General features: G+C 37.3%; 1 protein-coding gene across 2 annotated transcripts in view; it reads right to left on the bottom strand.

Annotated features, from left to right (window-relative positions):
* The window catches only part of XPO6 (exportin 6), a 112,383-nt gene extending 100,898 nt beyond the window's left edge, over positions 1–11,485 (bottom strand). For both annotated transcript variants that reach the window (XM_074282769.1, XM_074282770.1), the window contains exon 1: positions 10,523–11,485. In XM_074282769.1, coding sequence (XP_074138870.1) covers positions 10,523–10,525 — 3 coding nt within the window. In that variant the 5' untranslated portion in view covers positions 10,526–11,485. The remainder of the gene's footprint in view (positions 1–10,522) is intronic.
* Between the last annotated feature and the right edge of the window lie 12,868 nt (positions 11,486–24,353).

The following is a 24,353-nucleotide window of genomic DNA, read 5'->3' as shown; positions in this document are numbered from 1 at the left end:
ATTAGTAGCAGCTCTACAGCCAAAATTTATTTCCAAGAAATTCTGAGCAATGAGTTTTCATCATATTATACAACACCTTATTGATTTGTTTTTAAAAGTATACAATGTTCTAAAATCATATTCACAAGCCTTTATACTCCAATCTTATTACCATACCTAACAACCAAAAAAAATCCAAGGTCTTGCCTTCTTTAATATACAGCCCAATATAGTTTCACTTACATTCCCAATATATCCATCAGTGCCTTTTTCTATGTTCCCTTCAGAAGCTGCAGAAGGGCAAGAAGAACCTTACTGGTATGAATGTGACCTCTCTCAGGAATAGCAATATACTCATCATGTTAATATCCAAATCTCTAAAAACTGGGAAAAAATAATGTCCCTGTCCCCTAAACTCCTTCCCCAAATGGGAATACATCGGAAAACGAAGAAAAGTTGAGTTAGAAGGTGGTTCACTGGAAGATGTGGTATGTAGGAGAAATATACCCTCCCAAAGGAATACATTTAAGAAATAAGAGAGAAGGAAACACCCAAACAAACCTGATAATATAACCACAAGCTCCTAAAAACATATAAATGCCATAGTAGAGAAATACTACCAAGTTAGTTAACAAAGAATATCATACTAACTAGTCATAAATCAATTAAAACATAATTGAGAAATATAAACGAAGAAACTTGTCCATATCTTCAGCTTTACATACCAAAATAAGGAAGTAATAGAACTAAAGTAAAATTATTTAGAAACAGAAATTAAACGAGTCATAATTTAAAATAACCAAGGATTCCAAAGCTTTGTCCTCAATATTTCTTATAAGTCTCTGATATGTCTACATTCCCTGCTAGATTATTTATTACATTAAATATAAAAAAAAAAATTCTACAGACGTTTATCAGAAAAAAAGGTTCACAAAAGTATGCTGATTGAAGCAAATTCATATTAATAGATTATTACCAAGACCCTCTTTTTTATACACAATAGAGACTTGATCAAGTTGTTTTGTCCTCTCCAAATCCACTGAGGAACTAGCACTCAAGATAGTATTATTTTATGCATAAAAACAGTTTTAAAAAGCTTAAGGACCACCATGTACTTTCCCAGTGCCTTTAAGTGGCCCTCAGCTTTAATTCTTCAGAAACCAAACTACAAGTACTAGATGAAGACTACAATCAATACTGCTGCTGCTACTAAAACAAAAAATATCCCTAAACAAGATTTCATTTTTGTAGGGTTAATTTAAATAACCTAGGTGATCCTAAATTAGTCCAAGTCTTCAGATTTTTTTTATTTCAAAATAATAAGTATAACTTCACAATCATTTTAAACATCCTTGGCTTTGTAATATATGAGCAAAGAGGATAAATTTCTAAACTTAATGGTTAGGAAAATTTCCAAGATTCACCTAAGAGGTTTCACAAAGCCTCTTTTAAATCTTATCTCTTGTTTTCATATCAATTTCTTTTTCCCATATAACTTTTCCTATCTCCCATCCAAATAAGTATCCCTTATAACAAAAGAACATAAAATGAAGAGGGAAAAAAAACAGTTTGGCAAAAGTAACCACTGGATTAATCATGTTCAGCAGAATGTCATATTCCACCTTCATGCTCCCTTACCTCTTAGTGGCTTTCCTACCCCATTTTTGAGGCTTTTAATGGCACAATTTCAAATGATCCAAGAAAGACAGAGGGAAAGCAAAGTTACAAAAATAGCAAATCTTGGGACTGGTTCAGATAAGGTTATCTTGTCCAATCCCCAGATTAAACAATCAATTCAACGAGGAGTCAAGTTACATATATAGGAGAGTCACGCCAGAGAAGGCTGGAATTAAGAGTTTGGGCCTAAAATCCCTGAAATATTTGAAATGTGGAGATTTGAAAATCAGGATAAAAAAAATAAGCATATAATAGAATTATCATGTTCTTGTTTACATTTACTATATTAGATAAAGAAATAATACAAAATCATCTGTTATATTTAAGAAATTCATATTCTCTAAGAGGAATAAAATGTTAACAAAATAATCTGAGAAAGAGGGGGAAAAGCTCATGGGGCAGGGATAGAAAGGGTTTAGAAGAGGAGAATCACAAAGGTGGTCTTGGCTCTTAAGCTGATCCTTAAAGGAAGTTGAAGATTCTGAGAAATGGAAAGAATGGCTCTAAATATGGCAGATGCCCATGCTAAGGCATGGAAGCAAAAGATGGAATCTTGATTTCAGGGAACATTCTTGATCCTTTTGGATTCAATTAACTGTGTGTGTGATGTGGCTGGATAGGTTGAAAATCAATTGTGAAGGTTTTTAAATGCCAGAACCTAGAGTCACCAGAAAGCCAATGAAGATTTTTATTTCAATAAAATAATGACAATGAAGGGAAAGAGAAAAAGGAAGACATTGGGAAAGGATGGTGCTAGATGAAATTTTTGTTCACAGAAGTGTTTATTGGACAGTATTTGTTAGTGTAAAAGTAGTCTAGATAGGGAAAGAGTAGAGTACAGAGACCAAAAAAATGACTGAAGAGGACATGGGCTTGAGGCTTAAGAAATATTGGTATTAGCAAGGAACTTGGCCACCTCTTCCTGGTAGGATGGGCCAAGATGGAAGGGCTTTTGAGCATGGTGTAGGGGATAAGTGAGGCAGTCCTCCGATCTAATGGGGCTCTCTGCTGAAGAGCCCTAAGGGTTTGAGGACCAGAGGTGGTATGGAACAAGGTTTCTTTTCCCCTCCTGATCCCTTTTCGTTTGAGAAATTTTTATGGAACCCCACTTATATAATTATATAAAACAGGTATACAAATCAAATATTTACTGATAATAAATCATAATTCCACCATCCCCACATTCAGTTACATGACCACAATTTAAGAAGCTTTAACATAGAAGAGAAGGAGGGCAGGCAGATGGAGGGGGCAGTTCCAGGGTTAAACACTGGCAGGTCCCAAACAACCAAAAGGCAAGGTGTCTGAAAAACTCTGGGATATGTTGTAAGTATGGCTACTGGATAACTTAAATCCTATGGTTTCTGCTAGGTCCAGTAGAATGGAAGCTGCTTCAGTGCAGGCCAAGTTTCTTTTTTGTTTTGTGTATCTAGAGCCCAACTCCGTTTCTTACCTATCAGTGCTGCTTAAATAGCAGAGCTGGGGAATTCTAGATTGTTAGATTGATAGTTTAAGGGCTAAATTTCTTTCTTAAGGACCACACCCTAAACCGAAATCACTCAGACTCTCATAAATTGACAATCATTAGATCTTAGGCCAAGCCCCAACTGGTCACTGTTTGGATACAGATTGACTCAGAGTGAACATAAATAGAAATGATTTCAACTTTGGCCAGAAATCTCTCCCAGACTAGTTTTTTGTTTGTTTGTTTTTGTTTTGTTTTTGTTTTTTTTTTTGACTAAGTGTAAGAGGCCATTCTTTGCCTCAATTCTTACCTAGCCTTAATGGAGTTGCCTCAGTCAAACTGAGAACTGTTAAAAACCTTAGCTTAAAAAGGTCAAGGTCTCTCATTGCATCCGGTGCCATCTCCATTCATACTGATCTATAACTTGTCACTGGACCCAGATGGTTCCAAGAGAAAGTGAGGCTGGTGACTTCACAGTTCATCCAAACTTAAATCCAATTCACCTGCATGTCACTACATCCTGGATACCAAGGTTCATTGTAAGAAGGACACACAACAACCCGTACCTCTACAAAAGGAGGAAGGATTTATATGCCAAAAGCTTTATGTGTAACAGAGAACTATTCTCTAAAAGACATTCACTTTTCAGTCTCTTCAGGATAAGTTCAGTGCAAAAGAAACACAGCTACAGACAATTACCGATGGGAAAATATTTTAGTAAAAGGAGTCTGCCACTTAAGCAGAACTTATAAAAATCCTAGGCAGCTGTCTAGGTTAGCTAAAAGAAAAATAAGTGAAAACTAGCTCTTCACATAAAATCAAAATCAAGTAAAAGCATCATGCCAATGTAACATAACAGAGACACAAAAATTGTATATGTATACCTGCCCCCACTTAATCTGGCTTTTAATAAATAGCCTTCATTTTTTTCTCCTCCTTAGAGGGAAGTCCTAAAATAGACAAGACAAAATCTAATTTACTTAGTAATTCATCCTTTCCAGTAAATGCTCTAACATATTCTAATAAATTCTTTTAAACTACATTAAACACATATACTGCATGTTATGCCAAGTGGGGGAAAAAAAAGGTGAAAAAACCAACAAGCTGGTACCCAAACATCAGGAAATTATACTCTAACTCAGAGACAGATATGGAGCCACACATAGTCAACAAGAGTAACAATAACAGCTGGCACATTTCACATTCAAGTTTGCAAAGTGCCATAGATAAGCTAACTCAAAATTTCTTAAACTGTGAGTCATAACCCCATAATGGGGTCTTATAACTGAATGTGGAAGTCACAAAATAATGATTTATTATCAGTATATCTATTTCATATACCTATACACCCAGGATTTATACATCTACTTTATATATCTATATATCCAGGATTGTGTAAAAATTTTGGAGGCAAACAGAGGTCACAAGAGAAAAAGTTTAAGAATCCCTGTACTAACTTATTTGATTTTAAAAATATAATGCAAATCAATGAACAGTCTTTACATAATTATGACAATGTATTTTATTTTATTTTTTTTCTTTTCTGAGGCTGGGGTTAAGTGACTTGTCCAGGGTCACACAGCTAGGAAGTGTTAAGTGTCTGAGACCAGATTTGAACTCAGGTACTCCTGAATTCAGGGCTGGTGCTCTATCCACTGCGCCACCTAGCTGCCCCTGACAATGTATTTTAAAGATAAAAAAAAATATTAACTACATAATCAGAGGCCAGAAGAATTAGCCAGAAATTCTCAAAGTAGTCAGTTCTTTTCTGACCAATCCGGGGAGATATCATGGAAGAAATGAGTATGGTATGTTTGGCATAAAACAATTTGCTAAAGAAAGTCAAAAGATGAAAGTGAGATGAATAGACAAAGGTAAATAAATCTGGGAAAAAAAGAGGAAATCAAAGAAGTGGACCAAGTCAGCCTGGGGAAGGCCTATAAAAAGCACAAGGTAAAGATTGATGAGCATCTGATAAGGGATAAAGTTACAAAGGGGAATTATTATTATCAAATCAAACAATTTTGCAAATAGGCTAAGAGCAGCTATGCTTTAAAAAAAAAAAAAAAAAAAAGCATTTAAGAATTTAACAGCCCTGGCAAAGAGCTTGCTAGTGCCTGAGGAAAGAAGTGGCAATAGAGATGAAGAAGAAAGGACTAAAAAGAAATCTTGGTAAATTATTCAACTTTCAGCATAAAAACTATAACTGGTGTTAAACCCCAACAGAGTTGACTGGCTGCCTCTTTATCTTAACCTCTGATGGATGACAAAGCACTGAAGTAGCACATGTAGTACTTGCCAAATAAAAATCTAAAAAGATACTATTTCCAATCTGGAATTTTCAGTATTCTAAAACAAAAGCAAATGATTATGAGAAATCTCTAAAAGAGCTAGAGACATTTTGTTTCTAAGCATTTAGAGACAAAAATAAGTACAGGAGTATTTATAAATCTACTGATAGTCAATTCTTCTGATTCATAAAAAGAAAAATGTAGGGCTATTCACTTTCAGTTTCTTCAGGTTAAGTTTAAATGAAAAAGAAAAGGACAGCTATGGATGGGGAAATGTTGTAGTAAAAGGAGTCTGCATTAAGCAGAATAAAGTAAGGGGGAGAAACGGGTGGTAAATGCTACTACTATGCCATATATTCAAGGCTACTATCCTTAATCACAAAAATAAAATCTTCAATTTTTAGCCCAATCCCTCAAATACTAATTAAAGACCACAGGATTTTTAAACTGGAATCGACGTTAAAACCAAGGCAATTAAAACCCTTCCTTTTACATATGAAGAAACAAAACCTCAATGTCATACAACTAATTGGTGGCAGGTGGACTACAACCAAAATCTCCTAATTTGAGTAAATAAGTATGGCTAGTAGTTTATTAAAGAACTTTTTATTCCAACAGCACATTTATATTATTTTTAAGTATGAAAAACACTAACAAATATTTTACAATAACTTTTGTCCAGACCTTTTAAGAGATGAGAAATCAGTACACTGAGCTACCAAAGAATTAAAACTGTTAACAGCATTTACTTTATGCTTTTTTAAGTACAGATCAACCATATTTTAAAAGTTAAAGCATCGATCCATTGATATCAAGAGTATATAAAAATGTAGTAGACAACAAAGAAATGGTTAAGTATGAACCAATAAGGAAAGACTACAGATTTTTTGCTCACAAATTGCAATTCAACAAACACCTGTTGCAACAAATGCACCACAGCTAGAAGCTAGGGTTATAAAACCAAAACCCAGTGGCCTTATCTTCAAGTCCTATCAGAGCAGAGATTCAGACTTAAATGGCCCTCAGAAGTCATCTAGTGCAACTCCCTAGAGATGAGGAAAAACAGAAGCCCAGAGAGCTTAGGTAACGTTCCAAGGCCATACATGTAGGAAGTTCCTGAATTGAGATTCTAGCCATTCTAACCTCAATCCCCTGACCCCCAAAGTGCTTAATCTTAATCCCAGTTGCTGGAAATCTAAGCAAAGAGTGCCTCCCAGACAGAAAAGAACACTTATTCCAGAAAATTCAGAAGCTAAGTCTAAAATCCTCTTCCTACAGAAAAGAAAACAGTCCCAGACACAAATTAATTTTCCCAAAGCCTGTCAGTACAAAGCATGTCAGTACAGAGTTGGGATTTGAACCCAGATCCTCTGAATCCAGCACCAGTATTATTTTTATTGTACCATGTACTGATATTTAAGAGAGAGAGAGAGAGAGAGAGAGAGAGAGAGAGAGAGAGATCAATGTAATGACCAATCCTGATTCCAGAGGACTAAGGAGGAAGCATATCTCCCTCATCTGAACAGAAATGATGGATTTAAGTGCAAAATGGCATAGGTTGTCAAACACTGCCTTAATATTTGAGTTCAATATCCTTTGCTAAAAGAAAAGATTAGGGGAGGAGAGTATTAGGAAAGGAAAAAACATCAATAAAACATCTTTTAAAAAAAATTTTTTTAAAGTCAAGTGATAGGGGGCAGCTAGGTGGCGCAGTGGATAGAGCACCAGCCCTGAATTCAGACACTTAACACTTCCTAGCTGTGTGACCCTGGGCAAGTCACTTAACCCCAGCCTCAAAAAAAAAAAAAAAGAAAAGAAAAGAAAAGAAAAGAAAAGAAAAGAAAAGTGATATATATGATAAGGATAACGGACCCTCCGTTTTACACAAAGTAATTCATAACACTGATTCAATGCCTTATAAAAATGCCAGACTGGGGGATACAAAGACAAAAATAAACAAACTACCCATAAGAAGTTAATATTTAAAAAAAAAAAAAAATCACCAATTTCCCAAGATATTGATTTCTAAACCAAAATATCCACTTTTTTTTTTTTTTCCATTTGTGATGATATACCTCTCTTAAGAACCAGGACTGGTCATTTATAAATTGTATTTCCTTCCTACAGAGTAAATCCACCCAGAAAACTAAATCATAAAGTTATTTATCAAAGAAGCAGAATACTGGAGATGGAGATTCCTAAGGGATCTCAATTTCAATCAAGCTGAGATATTGTACATGAGAGACAAAAATAATGACATGATGAAGAATGTTGGACTTGGATTCACAAAGACCTGAGTTTGAATCCCAATTCAAAAACACTTAGCTGTGCAATCTGGAACAAGTCATATAGATAACATTCACACTTAGTGGATTGTTACAGAAAAACATTCAACAAACACTCAAGTGCTATTGAAATGTGAGCTTTATCATTACTGACCTTTCCTACTGTAGGGTTATTTCTGTGAAAAGAATGAAGATCAAATCACTAGAACAAGATACCCCATTCTTCAGACACAGATAAAGAAACAATGATATTTATTCCAAAGCTCTTTTTTTTTCCTACAGTTCATTAAGGCACCCTTCTGATACATTAGTAGAGTTCTAAGCTGTTCATTTAATGTGCATAAATGACTAGTTGAGTGTTTTTCCTTTAAGATATCATAATAGATGCACAGATTGTTTTTCCTGATTTCATGATGCGGCTTCCAAATGATCTTTAGGGAAGTACCTTAATCAGTAGTATAAATCATACTGCCTAGTAACTACTAGGAAGGTCTCCTGTAGACAGCAAGCTTCCAGTCACAAACTATGGTATTTTCTTTCTGATTATATCATGCTTTTTCTCTGTCAAGCCCTTAGACCTTGAAGTCCTAACTTATCTAAGGAACATGCAGCATTCAGTTTACCTAAAATGAACTTAATGGTTGAGAAAGGGTATAAAAATTTAATTGGAAATGACTATAATTTATTGATTTTTTAAAAATATGAAAAATACTCAAATCTAAAAGTATAATAAATGCAAATAAATTTATCTTTGATTCAAAAAGCCTGAATACCAAAGGAATCACCATGTAAGTCAATTATTGTATAATAATGTAAATATAAAGATGCAGCCACATTGTAATGAAACTCACCTTAATGTATTGGGGGTTTTTTGTTGCTTTTTTCTTTGGGAAGGGGAAGGAGTTAAGACAAAATAAATCAGCTCCTCTTTTTCATAAGAAGAGAACACAACATATAAATGCAAAACCTCATTGGCAAAAACATGGTATATAATCTCCAGTTCTGTTGTACTCACAAAAACTTTTTTTTAATATTATTACCATTTGAATTTTCAGCATTCAAAACATCCTCTAACCTTTCTGTGTTAGGAAAGCAAAGTGAATGGATTTCAGTTGAGACCAGTTTTCAGTTCAGACCAGGTTGGCCACTGCTTTAGCTATTCAATTGTAAGTAAATAATTTTACCTGTTGATTATGATAACTTGTCTGTAAGATATGGCGATTGAACTGATGATCTGGTTTCATGGTTCCATGGAATATGTTTTACTCTTTTCTGCATCACTCACCAAAGTTACCAACAAAAAATAAATCAACTACTATGAGTAGCAATATCCAAACCAACATACAAGAAAAATATTAAGTAATTTCAGCTGTAGTTTTGCCTTAATAACAAAGGACTATAAACAGTAATTGGGTCAAAAGAAGCTATTAAAAAAATTTCTTGATAATATAGGACTTTTCATTCATAATGTACTATGTACTATTAAAACACATTAAATATACAATCCATTTTGCACAAAACTTCAGTTTAACTGATTCCTTTACGGTAGCATAATATTACCAAAACCACATAGCAGTAATATTGATTTGAAGACAGGTAGAGAGGTAGAGAAAATAAGACTATGAAGTAGCTGAGTATGCAAGTCAATTATATTTTCTTCATCTAAGTTTGTAAATCAAGCGTTGAGAAGTTCAAAAAAGATCCCTAATCTAGTACAAGTGAAACAAAAAACCGATCAAGATCATCATTTTCAACCTTATACAGTCTTATGATAGACAAAATTTTAGAAGAAAATGTGGAGTGCCCCAAAGGTCTTAGTGCAGTTTTAAGCTATAAAATACTCTGCATTAAAGAAAAGTTCAAGTATTCTTGCCACAGCTTTATATTTAAAAGCTTAAAACTGTTCTTAGTTTCAATAATAAAAAGGAAAGGTCTTTGAAAGAAATACATATCAAAGCCCTGTCATTTTATGAAAAAAAAAAAAAAAATGGGGAGGGAAAGAATCAGAGAGACATCCACCAATTGACCAGAAAGGATCACCTTGCCTCATAGGTCCAGAGAATGGACCTATGGGGATGGAGGGAGGGCACTAAGCAGAGGCCATTGGCCAGAGACTGAAACAGACATGGATCCTAAAGCATTTGGCACTCCATCCCCAGGAATCTCCTTATTGTCAGTGACATAAGCAAAAAGCTATTAGTTAGAAGGCTTAGCCTGCTTTATTAGCCTCAGCACCCTGCAAGCTCCTCCTTTGGATCAAAGGTTTTTTAAGAACAAACCCTGACTCCTAGTACGGATCAGTATCAAGATGTCAAGTCTTTCACTTTACATATTTATGCAAAAGGTAGTCGCCCTCCCAATCTCTTCAATTACAACAAAACCCCAAATGGAAATGAGTACAAGATTCAGTGTCAAGTTTCTAGGAATCCGGCACTAAGCATCGGTCCAACTCAAAAGGGCTTACGCATTTATTGAAATAGACTGTAATCTCCTGGAAGGCAGATAGACACCCTACCTCCAAGTAAGAAGAGCTCACAGCTAAGGACTGCAGAAGCTAACGACCAAACGGAGTAGTTCCGTCACTGCCTATGGCCCCAAGATTAGTGAGCCCCTTTCCCGGCCATACACCGAAGCCCAGATCCCCATCCTCCCAGCCCAGAGAAAAGGCTCTGCGTGATGCATATCTCCTGCACGCATGTGTGTCACCAGGCATGCTCTGCACACATCCCTCCCCTCCCCCCCTCGTGTCACAGAAGAATGATGTTTCAGCACACTAGGGCTCCCTCCCCACCCCCATTCGGAGGACTGATGCTGCACACACTTACCATGTTGGCCAGGAGGCCTTTCAGGTGATCTGACTCTTGAGCTTCAGGGTCCCGCTCTCACAGTTCATGTCATGGTCCAAAGCAGGTTCGGGAATTCCCCCACCCATCCAAATTAAATTAGATACTATTTCCCCCACCAACAACTCCTCAAAGCATACCCCGGGCCCTCTAAAATACGGACGCCCTCCTCAATCCCACATCCTGGCACATCAGGAGACCATTAGAGCCCCCAGGAAAATTCATCAGAACCCACACGCCCCCCACCCCCAAAGTTAAACTAAAAAGACACCAGAAAACATCAATCCGGGGGGCCGGAGTGGCCCCCGACCTGGCAAGCGCCGAGGACGGCGGCCCGATGGGTGGGTGGGCTCCCCGGCCAGAGGAGGCCCTCGATCCTGCCCCTGCCGCTCGCTGACTGGCCTAGCGTTGGTCCCGGCCCTGCCCGGCGCAGGGCTCCGGCTGCCGCGCTACTCCCCGCCGAGGTCCGGTCCGCACCGACTGGCTGCGGGCAGCAGACGCGCCCTCCCTTCCCGAGGTGGTGGTGGCGGCCGGCCGAGGCCCCGTGGCCCGCGGGCCTACGAGCGAAGCGGCCCGGGGAGGTTCAAGTCCCCGAGGGAGGGGAGGACAGGCCCGAATGGGGTCCCTGCGGAGCTCCCAGATGACACGGAGCTGGGAAGAGAGGTTTGTGGCCGTGGCGTTCAGCTCGCCGCCCGGCTAAGGTAGACGCCGCCGGAGCAGCCGCCGAGCTGTCCGGAGTTCCGGCGCCGGTACCGTCCCGAAGCGCATCCCGCTCGCTCTCCCCCCCCCCCCCTTGAAGCCGTTCACTAAGCCTTCCACCCCAACCGCCCCTCCCCACCGGAAGTGGCGAGAGCCCGTAGCCGACCCCACTACCAGGCCGGCTGGAGGTGCTGGAACCGGACCAATCCGGAATCAAGATCGAAGGCGGGTGGGGGAAACCAGTGCAAGGCGGGGGAGGGGCGGGACTATAAATGTCATGTGAGTGCTCTAGAAGCGTTCAGCCTTCCCATCTTCCATCTTGGTAGAGGGCGGATGCAGCCTGCCATCTTTGTAAAGGGATTGTCTCCCCTTTCGTTTTGGACACCCAACGGCCACTTCCTTAATCGGCTCCAGAAAACTATCGAGTTGACTAAATGTAAAGGAAAATATATTTAAATAGCAGGACGAGGAAAAGATTGCCGCAGGAAAAAGTTGGAGCAATTGGTAAGTGGAAGTAGGAGTCTGGATGCAGAAGACTTAATGATGACTGCCACTAACAGGCCGTGTGATTGGCAGTCAGTCACTTCTCAGGGCCTCAGCAATTTCATAATCTTCATGAGCAGCAGCCGCAGTAGCAGCCTGCGGTAGTTATTATGAAGCATCTGACTAAAGGACCTTGTGCTACAGGGGACGCTAACAAAGATTCAGTGAGATGCTCTCCACTGCCGTGGTGTGGAGCTGACACGCCCACGAGTAACTGCAGAACAAAAGTGGATCATGGGTGCATGAAAATTACAAAGCAAAATCCCCGTTCTAAAATCTCTTCCAGCGCTAAAATGTAAATCTATAAATCAGTCAACAAGGAACTGGGTTGTGCATAAATGACTGGAAAGCCTGACAGCTGCAACATGAAAGTGTGGCTTATATAAACCAGTTTGCCACTTGTAACTAAGGGTACCCAAAGCAATTAATAATCTCATTATGCATTAGAGTTGATGAATAAGTTGAAAATAAAAACTCCAGTTACTGCCTGAAAGATATAAAAGGTCCAATATATATCCCAAAATGCAGTGCAGCACTCTTTGGGTAGCAAAAAACAAACAAAAAAAAAAAAAAAAAAAAAAAAAAAAAAACCCAGGTGTCCATCAATTAGAAAACAGCTGGAAAAAAACTATGATATAACAAAGTGATGTGTATTAGATCTGATGCATTACTATGCAACAAGAAAAAAATGAATGAGGAATTCTGGGTAATATGGAAGATTTTTATGAATAGAGGCAAAATGAAAAAAGCAGAATAATTGTTGCTGTATATATAATCCTATGCATAAGCATATATACATAAGCTATCCAAAAAGGCGCTAAGGAAGTGGATGCATTTTAATCTCAAAAGATGGGTAGGATTTCCACAGGTTGAGAAGAGTAGCAAGTCATTATAAGCATAGGTTACCAGGGCACAGAGAGAGGAAAGCACAAAACTTTTATGAGAAATAGCAAATAACCAGGTTTGAGTGAAGCAGAGAAAGTACATGGTTACAAGAGAAGCCTGAAAGTCCTTTAATTAGGAGTTTAGACTTTATCCAGTTAGCAACAGGGAAAATGTGAAAGCATTTGATCCAAAGAAGAACATGGTCAAGTGCTATAGAAGATTAATCTGGCTAAAGTATAAAATAATAATTGAAGGAAGGGATTAAGAAATTAGAGACAGGCCACTTAGGAGGCTATTACAATAGTTCATGAAGATAGCAGTGAGGACATGTACTGTGGTGACAATAGTAAGATTAGACATAGTAAGACAATTAGGCAATAGTAATAGAATTTCAAGAACAGAGAAATGTGGGATATGTTATGGAAGCAGAACCAACTCAATTTGATGGGCTAAGAAAAAAGAGAAAATAAAAAATCATGCCAAGGCATAATTAAGACAAGGTACCTGAATAAGTTACTTTTTTTTTTAATTATTAATTAATTAATTTATTTAATTTTTACAAAAATTTTATGTATAGGTAATTTTCCAGCATTGCCAATTGCAAAACCTTTTGTTTCAACTGTCCCCTCCTTCCCCCCATCCCTCCCCCCAGAGAGCAGGTTGACCAATACATGTTAAATATGTTAAAGTATAAGTTAAATACAATATGTGTATACATAATAACAGTTACTTTTGAGAAAAATAGGGAGAGAAAGAGGAAGAATAGGCTTAAGAATCCTCTCCTTTTCTTACTGTATTTCACTTGGTTACTCATCTTCAGCAGATCCCTATGCAAATAATAATTATAATAATAATAGCTAACATTTATATAGCATTTACTATGTGCCAGGCAATGTTCTAAATGCTTTATAATTATTATCTGCCTAAGAAGCATGATATTATTATTATTCCCATTATACAGATGTGGAAAATGAAAGAGTTTAAATAACTGACCCAGGATCACACAACTAGTAAATGTCTGAGGCCAAATTTGAACCCAAAAACAGATAATTTCCAGTCAATCTTGTTTTCTTATTCTGACCTCCAAGCTCACATTATCAACTGCCTATTACACATCTTGAATTAGATGGTACCAAAAACTTTTCACATTCAACATGCTCAAAAGATAACTCAATAGCTTTCTCCCAAACCCTTTATTCTTCTGAACTTCCCCACTATTGTCAAGGAAATCCTAGTACCATTCTCACTTGTACCCACTTCACATATCTAATCCGTTTCTAAGTTTTGTATTTTCTATCTTCATAACAACTTTTATATACACACTCTTTTCTCCAATCATACAACCACCACTTATGTACAGAATCTCGTCATCAAAAACGCAGACAATTGTATTAATCTCCTAGTTGGTCTCCCTGCTTCAAGTCTTTCCCCACTACCAGCCATCCCTCATCTTTCTAAAGCATATTCCTAATGTCCTGCTTTTCCTCCATCATAAGCTCCAATAGATATTTATTACTTCCAGATAAATAAAATCTTCAACTCTCTTTTATCCCTGAAATTTTCTCTTTTCTTGCCTCAGCCTGTTGACTTCCCTGACTTTCTGAAGGACACTTCATAGATTTCCTCCCACCCAACATTGCTAGTCTGTTCCCTCCCAGATTACCTTTTATTTACTTTGTAGTAAATTCAGTATTAGAGTAAATTTAGTAAATGCAATATATTTATAGATATTTGTATATTGTCCCCCTAATAAAAATGTGAGTTTCTTGAGGTCAGGAACAGTATGTATCTCCAGCACTTAACACAGTGTCTAGCACATAGTAAAAATATTAACTTAATTAACTTAAAATATTAACTTAATGTCTGGTAAATGAAGGAAGAGAAAAATGGGTTCAGTATTCTTTGATCATTTATCCAACTGCGATAGTCTTACTCTTGAATATTTGTGTTGGTTGATTTAATTTAATGAGTTTTTAAAGTTTTAAAGTATTTACTATAGTAGGGTACTTGATACAAAAACTCAATAATCTGTACCCTCAAGGGATTTACATTCCACTTGAGACATAAAGCATGTTGACTTTGAGGGGATAACAGTACACATAAGTAGAAGAAGCATTTATAAAGCACTTGGCTAAGCTGAGCTAGAGCTCAGAAGAGAGGTCAGGGTTTGAGGTACAGAATTGGAGACCAAACAGCTGACCCTTAGGATAAGTAAGGTTGGATCTATGGAGTATACTCCTCCCCCAACCCTATGAGGAAAGAGATAGTTGACCAACAGTTATTTCCCATTTTCAGCCTACCCAGAGAGTATGCTTTATAAACAAAACAAAACAAAACAAAACAAAAAAAAAAAAAAAAAATGAAGGTGGCCATCCCTTTATAAACAAATGGAATTTAATGCAGGCAAATGGCTCTAAGGCATAGTTTAACTTAACCTTAATTCGTTTACCCATAAATCAATGTGAATGGAAGAGAACTTCATATTTAATGTCCATGAAGTCTCCCAGTACCACTTGTCCTTTTTTTGTAGAAGGAAAGATCAAAACAGATAGACATGTTTTTGTGTTGTTGTTTTTCCTCTGAAGTCCTACAGAAAAAAAAGGAAGTGGAGTCATTTCTTCACAAGCTAAAACATAACCACAGCAAACTATATAAAAGATACAGGATAATTTGATGTTGTGAGTAGAGTGGAAAAGACATTAAATTTGGAGTCAAAGGATCTGGGTTTATTCCATCCCCAATTCCCACATCACATTGGGCAATTCTCTCATCACTCTTGCAAATCTCATTTTCCTCATCATATTGTATACAAGTACACAATTATACTTGTACATTTTGCTTCACTGGGTTGTTTTATGGAAAACTCTTTATAAAATATAAGGCATTAGAAGACTATAAAATATTAAAAAAGAGAAAGAATGGCATTCCGTCTCAATATATTTTTCTGCAAATCCTAGTCCCCTTTCATGAAGAAGAAAAGGAAGGAGAGAGGGAATGAACTGGCACCCTAAAGGAGAGAATTACAAATCCCAAAGTTCAACTTCTAGTATGAATTGACAACAATCCATTGACATATTGTGATAATTCCCAAATGGAAAGGTACTTATCAGAGATGAGCAGCAGCACTACAGCTCATGCCTTAGAATCAAAAGATAGAGAAGATATAGAGTCACAATCAACTGAAAAATCAGTAGAAAAAGTTCTAGTTAAATTGTCAGCTTAGAGAAGCTCTTTTAGAAACAAAACATCCTTCAAATGGCTAATATTGGCATTAAAATGGTTCCCCATTTGATTTCCAATTATTTACTAATTAATATATTATAATATATTGTAAATATTATATAACATACATATGCATAATAATATATTAATATGTTACATATTTGTTGTCAAACTTTTCAACAAAAGGATAGTGTTAGGCTAAAAAAATCAAATGGAAATCCATCTGATACCAAATAGTTATTTAATATGCAATAACTGGTCAGCCTAAAATATGGATTCAGAATAATCAAGGCCCTACAAAGACAATGAATGAATCACAATTATGCATTACCTTCTAGGGTTTTACTCAAGTTCCCTGATAAGAAAAAGAAAAGTGATGGAGTGTCAGCCCAGGAGATTCTACAAAGGAATACCCTTTACACAGTTTGAACTTGATAGTGACTTAGAAAACGGTGACTCAGAATAACAAGTGTTCATACCCCACTAGAAAGAGTGAGGGGAGGGGGGAATCTAGCCTGTGTCAGCTTCACAAGGACTTCTGTTTAGAAAAGAAAGATGAAACGGACAGCCACTTCCCTGTCTAAGCACTTGGGATGTCTAAGACTGCCCAAATCCATATGGTGTCATTCAACCAATACGCACTACAATGTAACAAACATGTATTAATTGCCCACTGAGTACAGACCACAATATTAAGAACTGGAGAGTTTAGATAAGATACATTTCCTGCCTTTGAGGGAATTACACAATCAAGTACTTTGTCAAGTGAGTTCTGAGAAGGTACTGAGGGCTGCAGGAAGAGATCAGGGAAGACTTAGTAGAGAAAGCAGTGTATCACTTGGGTTTTAAAGAACAGGCAAAAAGGATATACCATGCATATGAAATAGCTTAAGTAAAAGTTTAAATGTGCATAAGAATGCATGAGAGTTCGGTGTATTACTTGTTTGATTGAAGTATAAAGTATATTAAGGAGAGTTGTTTGTCTTTGTTTTCAAAGCAGGCCAGGAACTGGTGAGGTCTTTCCTTGCTTGTGAATTGGATTTAAATGAAACAGAGTTGCCCAAATTCATCAGTTTCACCCCTTCTCTTTCAGAGTCATTGAAGTGAAGTAAAAAGGGGGCCTAAGATACAGTGGATGACTTTTTTTTTTTTTTTGGTGTTTTTAGTATATTAAATAGTATGTTAGTATAGTGGTATTAATAGTATAGTATATTAAAAGGTGTTTTGGATGCCTGACCAAGCTTTAAGCACTTCATAGCTGCCTTAATAGCTTTTGGAACAAATTATTCTCATCCACCAATTACGGGAAATCTTCCATAGGCTTGGAATAGACACCCCATTAACTCACCCACAGGTATAAGGCTTGTCCATTACCCTCAACCTGGTTTAGACTGTCAAGACTGTTTACTAGATTGTGCTATAGCTTCTTGGAGTAGCTGTTAGAATTGAGTGCCAAATTAACCCCAAAGGAGATGAGCAGCCCCGAAAAGAGCTAAGCAAGCCCTCACCACAGTGTTAGTTTTCCTTGAACACAGATATGTTAAGGGGATAATATGAGATAATCCTGCTTCACCCCAAACCTAGAACCTCGATAATCTCTTTGTAAGTAGCATAAACTAAACCCACTGGACAAGATATAAGGGATTCTGCCAATCTATGTAGCTTGGAGTGGGAGGGGAGGGGAGGAAAGATGGGATTGAGTAAATCAATCAAGCCCCCACTCTACTTATTCTACTTAATAAGTGATGTTAAGATACCGTAATAAGGTAAATCTCATTCACATCTCAAACCACCAATCAATCTAGGGTTTTAGATTAAGTGAAAACAGTCTTTGGATGAATTGGGAAGAATGTTAAGGTTGCTGGAGGAAATTTAGTCATACCCTGTGGCTTGTTTAAATAGTTGAACACTAGTTTCTTTGGAGGGGTAAAGGAGAAAGAAAGGACTTACTGCTTGGGGGATAGGAAAGGAGAGGAGTCTAGCTTTGGCCTTGATCTGTTCCTCTCTACCCCATTGGTGAGAACACTTTTTAAACTTTGGAGGTCTAGAGAATCCCCCATTTCCCCATTGACTCTGTATTAAGACCAATTGGCAACAGAGCTTGTTGATCCAGTTGATGAACTGGATGTAGATTCACAATCCTATAAAGAACCCAGAAAAGAAACACCACCATGTCTTGAGTGAACTTCTTGAGCACCTCACAAAGGAGAGCTCCAAGTTACCTTTCTTCAATCTGTATCATGTCTCCACTGGTGGTAGAGCATGTCAGTTTCGGAAAAGGGGGGACGGGGAGTGAGGATGTTTTGTACCAATTGAACTACTTTAGGAAAGACTTTTCTAAAAGCTAATTAACTCTGGTGGAGTAAATGATTTTCAGTTGATAATCATGAAAGGAAGAATATCAATGGAGAGGAAAAGTTGTGAGCTACATACCATCTTCTTACCATTAAGGGATACTCTTAAAATCGTTGAGGGATTATAACAGTCACACTCTGAGCACTGAATTTTAGCAATGTGATAGCCACTTCAGAACATCTACATCTTTTTCCTTTTTAGACTTTCAGTTGGGGAAAAGGCCTATGATCAAGAGAAGAATAATATGGACAGTAAGGAAAGCACACACAAGTACTTAGCATAATTTCTGGCACATAGTAGGTGTAACGAGCTGTCGTCTCTAGAAGCTGCCAGATCACTCTCTGGGAAGAGATCTGCTGTGTCTTCTACTCAAATCTCTCCAACAGATTCTTCTTCCTGTAACGAACCGTTGTCTCCAGGCAGTTGCTGTTAACTCTTGTCCAGAGAAGTGACTTCCCTTCCTGCAGAGAGCCCCGTCAAGCCTGATGCAATTCAGAGTCTTCTCCTTGAATCCTGGCTCTGAATCTCCTCCAGCTCTTATCCTTCTCCAGGCAGACCCACTTTCCAGGCCCACTGTTCTCTCTTTTATTCTCCCAGAGAATGGGCGTGGGATAATGCAAGGGCTTCTGGGAAGAACCACCTCAGCCAATGAGCCTGCTCCTTCCATCAAGTCAACCTGAGTTCTCACCTTGTAATTGTCCAACCTGAATTCTCACCTTGTCACTATCCAGACAACCCGAGTTCTCACTTAGTAATCCTAACAAGTAGGTAATGATAAACATCAATTAGAGTCTGCAAAACTTAAGTATAGAGGGGTGTGTGATGTTTTACCCATGGCCTGCAACCAATTGCGTATTTTATTTTTTTTTTTAACAATCTATCTCTTGGACCATTCTCTGGTTAACAAAGGCATAAAAGCAGCTTTTGCTACAAATAGCTATGAGATGGTCCAATACTTGGGAAACAACTCAAGGAGAGGCAAGCTTGATCACTCTCTAGTGGGTCACTGGAGATTCTGTAGCTTGCCCTCTGCCTTGCAGATACCCTGCCCATGCCAGAGAGAAAGGGCATTGCCAAGTATACCATCACCTGATGTCTACCTCAGCACAGTGTGCAATTGAAAGCAATGCAATTTAATTCAACAACTAATTTATTCAATGCCTGCTATGAGCCATACATTATTCTAAGCATTAAATATCTAGAGAGATGTATCTGTATACATCTAAGATGTATATGGATAAAATAAAATATATTTAAAGTAATTAGGAATGGAAGACTAAAAATCAGAGAAATCAGAAAAGATCTCTAAGAGGACATGGCACTTGAACTGAGTTTTGAAGGGAGTTAGGGTTTGGAAGTTAGATGATGAGAAGGGAAAACATTCTGAGCATGGAGGACAGTCTGAGCAAAGAAGGTAATTTAGGATTATTACTTCAATATCTATGTACAGAATGAATCAGAGAGAGGAAAAAGTGGATAAAAATAAACTACTTAAGAAACCTTTACAACAATAATCCAGATAAGAGGTAAATATGATGCTAATGTTGTAAGTGAACAAAAGGGGATGAATATCAGGGATATCATGGAGGTAAAATTCATAGGACCTAACAACTGATTAGACATGAGAGGTAAAAAGGAACTTTTTGTTGTTGTTCAGTTCTTTCAGTTGTGTCTTGCTCTTTGTGACCGCATTTGTGGGTCCCATATAGCTAGTGGGAATCATATAGCTAGGAAGTTTGTGACTGAATATCAACTCAAGTCTTTCTAATTTCAGGCCCAGAATTCGATCCACTGCACCATAGCTGCACTTCCACAAGAAGAGTAAGCAAAAAATGATTTCAAAATTGCAAATCTGGCTCAACTGAAGAATAGTTGTGTCTGTGATAGAAACAGAGAATATAGGATGAAGGATGGGTATAAAGGGATAGAGTACTGGCTTGGATATATTGTGTCTCAGGTGTCTATGTAACAAGGACAAAAGATATCATCAAGGAATTGTATGATAGAAGATAGGTCTATGACATGGAAAGGAATAACAGGTGAATAGCAAGACTGGTATCTTTTTGATGGCAGGAGAAAGTGAGGAAGGCCTCCAGCACATTAGATACAGCCCCACTGGCAAATTTTGGAAAAGACATTAACAAAAGTCATGTAACATAGGCAAATATGGATGGATGGTAATCTGTCATTGGAGGGAATTCTATAAGCAAAGGTTACAGAGATCCGTGTAAGTAAATAGCATCCAGGTGGAGATGTCCAATAGGCAATTGAAAATGCTGGCCATAAGTGCAGAAGGTAAATGAGGATTAAATATGTAGATTTAGGAATCATGTACACAAAGATAATAGTTGAATCAGGAGAGGGTATAATGAAAAATAAAAGAAGGACCTGTGACAGAGTCCTGTGCTCTGCTTATTCACATCCCTTTACTGGATACTTTTCACTGGATTTATTATTGTACAAGTACAGTATACCAAGCAATTATCATAGTTATTTATTGTTACAAGTTGTGACATCATGGGAAAAAATGAAATTTGTCCTACAAGATTATTGTCTTCAAGACTAGACTCTGGACCAACATTTCTTGTTGCTCTTCAGGATCATCTCCATAGGGCAAGGCAATCAGAAAATGTTTAGACAAAACATTTGGCAACTTTTCTCTGACTCATCTCCATGTTATAAGCTAAAACAGTGGTTTCTATCAATGATCCTAATGACACAGTTTTATATAATATATAGTCATGGTAGAGAAAGTGTTGGATTTAGAGTCAGGAAGACTGGAATTCAAAGAAATATTAGTTCTGGGCTAGTCACTTAATCTCTTTCAATTTCAGTTTTCTCATTTATAAAATGAGAATAAAAATTACACTTACTTCACAGGATTGTGGTAAGAATCTAATGAGATGATGGAGGTAAAGTGCTTGGCAAATCTTAAAGTACTATAGAAATGTTAGCACCAGCACTAGAAGGCATGCCAAATTTGGAGTCAATGGACTTGAATTCAAATTCTGCTCCTGCCATTTAAGTACCTTGTATAACCTTGGGCAAGTTCCCTCTCTAGGGGTTCCTTCATCTATAAATTAAGGGAGTTGTCTTAGATGACAGCTGGGATCTCTGCCATCTTTATATCTACAAACCTATGAACTTCCTACATTTTCCCTTCACTTTCCAGATGAAATCCACATATTCAATGAGTACTTAGTATATACAAGAATCTGTGCCAAATACAAAAAATAGAATGGAAAGATTGGAAATACAACCCCTGCCTGCCTTAAGGAGCCTAAGATGCAGAGATAAGAAACACAAGAAAATTCCAAAAACAAAATAGGTTGAAATCACAGTTTCTTCTGTGTTAAAGCCGTTATATACTTTTTTTTTTTTTTTTTTTTTTTTTTTTTTTTGCCTTTCCTTACGCAAGATGTTGGGGCTGGGGGTTTTTTGTAGTCAATCAAGATTAAATGACTCATTTAGAATCACACAGCTAGTAAGTGTCTGAGATCATATTTGAACTCAGATCCTTCTTATCCAGGGCTAATGCACTATCCACTGCACCACCCAGCTTCTCCTATTTCCTTCTTTTAAATATTTTATAACATAAATGTTATTTCTCCCCATTAGACTGTTAGCTTCTTTCTAACTCTCAGCACACATCTGGTATTTGGTAAATGTTAGTTGACTAAATAAAAACAAGGTCCTGGTTCCTCAGTCAGCACCAAACACACTGTAAAAGAAGTCCACAATGGTATGCTTGGAAGAAAAGACAACCACCATCCAGAAGATGAACTCAACCTATGACCAGGATTGCTAGAAGACATGGACTAGGAGGAGATTGGTTTGAACAGTGCAGGGTTAAGGTGAAATTTGAAATGCCCACTTCTTAGCACTTCCACAAACTGCTTTTTATGTTTGATTATTTTACATCTTCTCAAGATAGTAGAACTGGTAGTGTGAGTTATTAATTCTGCTTCCTTCAGTTTTCAGTCAATATACACTTAGGAGTTTTTGTACTTAGCATTTCTTTTTTGTAGTGGAAATAAATAGCAGTCCATTTCCTCATTTATATTATACATTGATTACATTTCTATTCCCTACTTTGGAGAAACCTTAGACATAACCATAACCTAAACTTTAAATAATTTTCTCCAGCGCTCCAGGGCAAAGGTATAAAGAACCAAAATGTCTGAGTGAAAGATCCTGACTCTACTTTTATGTGGACATATTCCCCTAGGACTGAACCTAGCCTATATGCATGAGTCCAGAGTTAAAAATTAGTTCTGTGAACATATCCAGCCATTCTGGAGAGCAATTTGGAATTATGCTCAAAAAGTTATTAAACTGTGCATACTCTTTGATCAAGCAGTGTTTCTATGGGCTTATATCCCAAAGAGATCTTAAAAAAGGGAAAGGGACCCACATGTGCAAAAATGTTTGTGGCAGCCCTTTTTGTAGTGGCTAGAAACTGGAAGTTGAATGGATGCCCATCAATTGGAGAATGGTTGAATAAATTATGGTATATGAATGTTATGGAATATTATTTTTCTATAAGAAATGACCAGTAGGATGAATACAGAGAGGCCTGAAGAGATTTACATGAATTGATACTTAATGAAGTGAGCAGAACTAGGAGATCATTATACACAGCAACAAGATTATATGATGATCAATTCTGATGGACATGGCTCTTTTCATCAATGAGGTGCTTCAGGCCAGTTCCAATTTTTCAGGGATAAAGAGAGCCATCTACACCCAGAGAGAAGATTTGGGAATTGAGTGTGGTTCACAACATAGCATTTTCACTCTTTTTGTTGTTGTTTGCTTGCATTTTATTTTGCTTCTCTTTTTTTCTTGTGTGACATGATAATTGTATAAATATGTATACATATATTGGATTTAACATATATTTTTACCATGTTTACCATATATCGGACTACTTGCCATCTAGGAGAGGGTGTGGGGGAGGGGGGAATTGGAACACAGGGTTTTGCAAGGGCTAATGCTGAAGAATTGTCCATGCATGTGTTTTGAAAAATAAAAAGTTTTAATTAAAAAAAAAAAAAAAGAAAAAGAATTAGTTCTTATGAGATGAAGGGGAAAAAAGGCAAATTCCCTCAACTCCCAGGAGACAGAAGCAACTTTTAAAAAATATTATACTATATTTATTTGTGTATCTTTTCCCCCCTGCTAAATTAAAAACCCCATAAGGGTAGGGACCTACTACATACATTATTGATTTTTGCCTGTCTCTCAGCACTGATTTGAATTGAATGGAGACCTTTCTTCACTAGCAGTACCTAGTGGCTGTTCAGCTTTGTGCCTTTAGATTTTGCCTGATTCATTTGCTGCTGGTTCATTGCTGTTTGAATGCTACCCCCTACACTGTTAGCTAAAATATTTTTAGATAATGAATTTAAACCATACTGCGGGGGCTGCAAAACACTTAGTCATCATTGTCAAGGTACGTGATCTCCTTCCCTGGAGATTGGAATGAAGCTTTACAATTTGATTTTTCTAGGACAAAAGTGAAACCCCAGGCAAGGCTCAGGCCAAGCAAGGTTCTTGTTTGATGGATCCTTTATTTCTAAGTAATCTGGTCAAGGATGTCCAGTAAAGTGTCTAAATGTGCCTGCAATCAATGCTCACCTGGAATGATTAAACTCAAGAGGTTTTAGAGTCAGAGACTAAAGGCTCAAATCCGAACACTGCTACTTCACCTAGAACAAGTCACTTTACTTCTGGGCCTCAATCTCCTCATCTGAAAAACGAGAGAATAGTTTATTACATCTATATATCATAAATCTATTTGATTGATCATTCTGCCCAAAGTCAAGGGATAGGACCAAATAACTTTTTACTCCGAGAATATTTCACATTTTTCTTTCCTATGAATATCTTGCATAATCAACTTATTTGCTGATGGCATTTCTAGTCTTAAAAATTATTATTTAGTAGCATAATTTCATTATGACTGCTTCTCTTCTGCATTTGCTTCATTCTTTCTTTGACATTTTGCCTTTATTTCCATTTAAAAAAAAAACATTTTTATTTGTGACTTTTGTTTTCACATCACAGTCATTTCTGGATATATCTTTCCCTCAAACAGAATAAGCCC

This window comes from Sminthopsis crassicaudata, chromosome 1 (genome assembly GCF_048593235.1).
Source record: "Sminthopsis crassicaudata isolate SCR6 chromosome 1, ASM4859323v1, whole genome shotgun sequence".
Taxonomy (NCBI): Eukaryota; Metazoa; Chordata; class Mammalia; order Dasyuromorphia; family Dasyuridae; genus Sminthopsis; species Sminthopsis crassicaudata.
The sequence above is the reverse complement of the archived record's forward strand: the minus strand, read 5'-3'. Positions and strand labels throughout refer to the sequence as shown.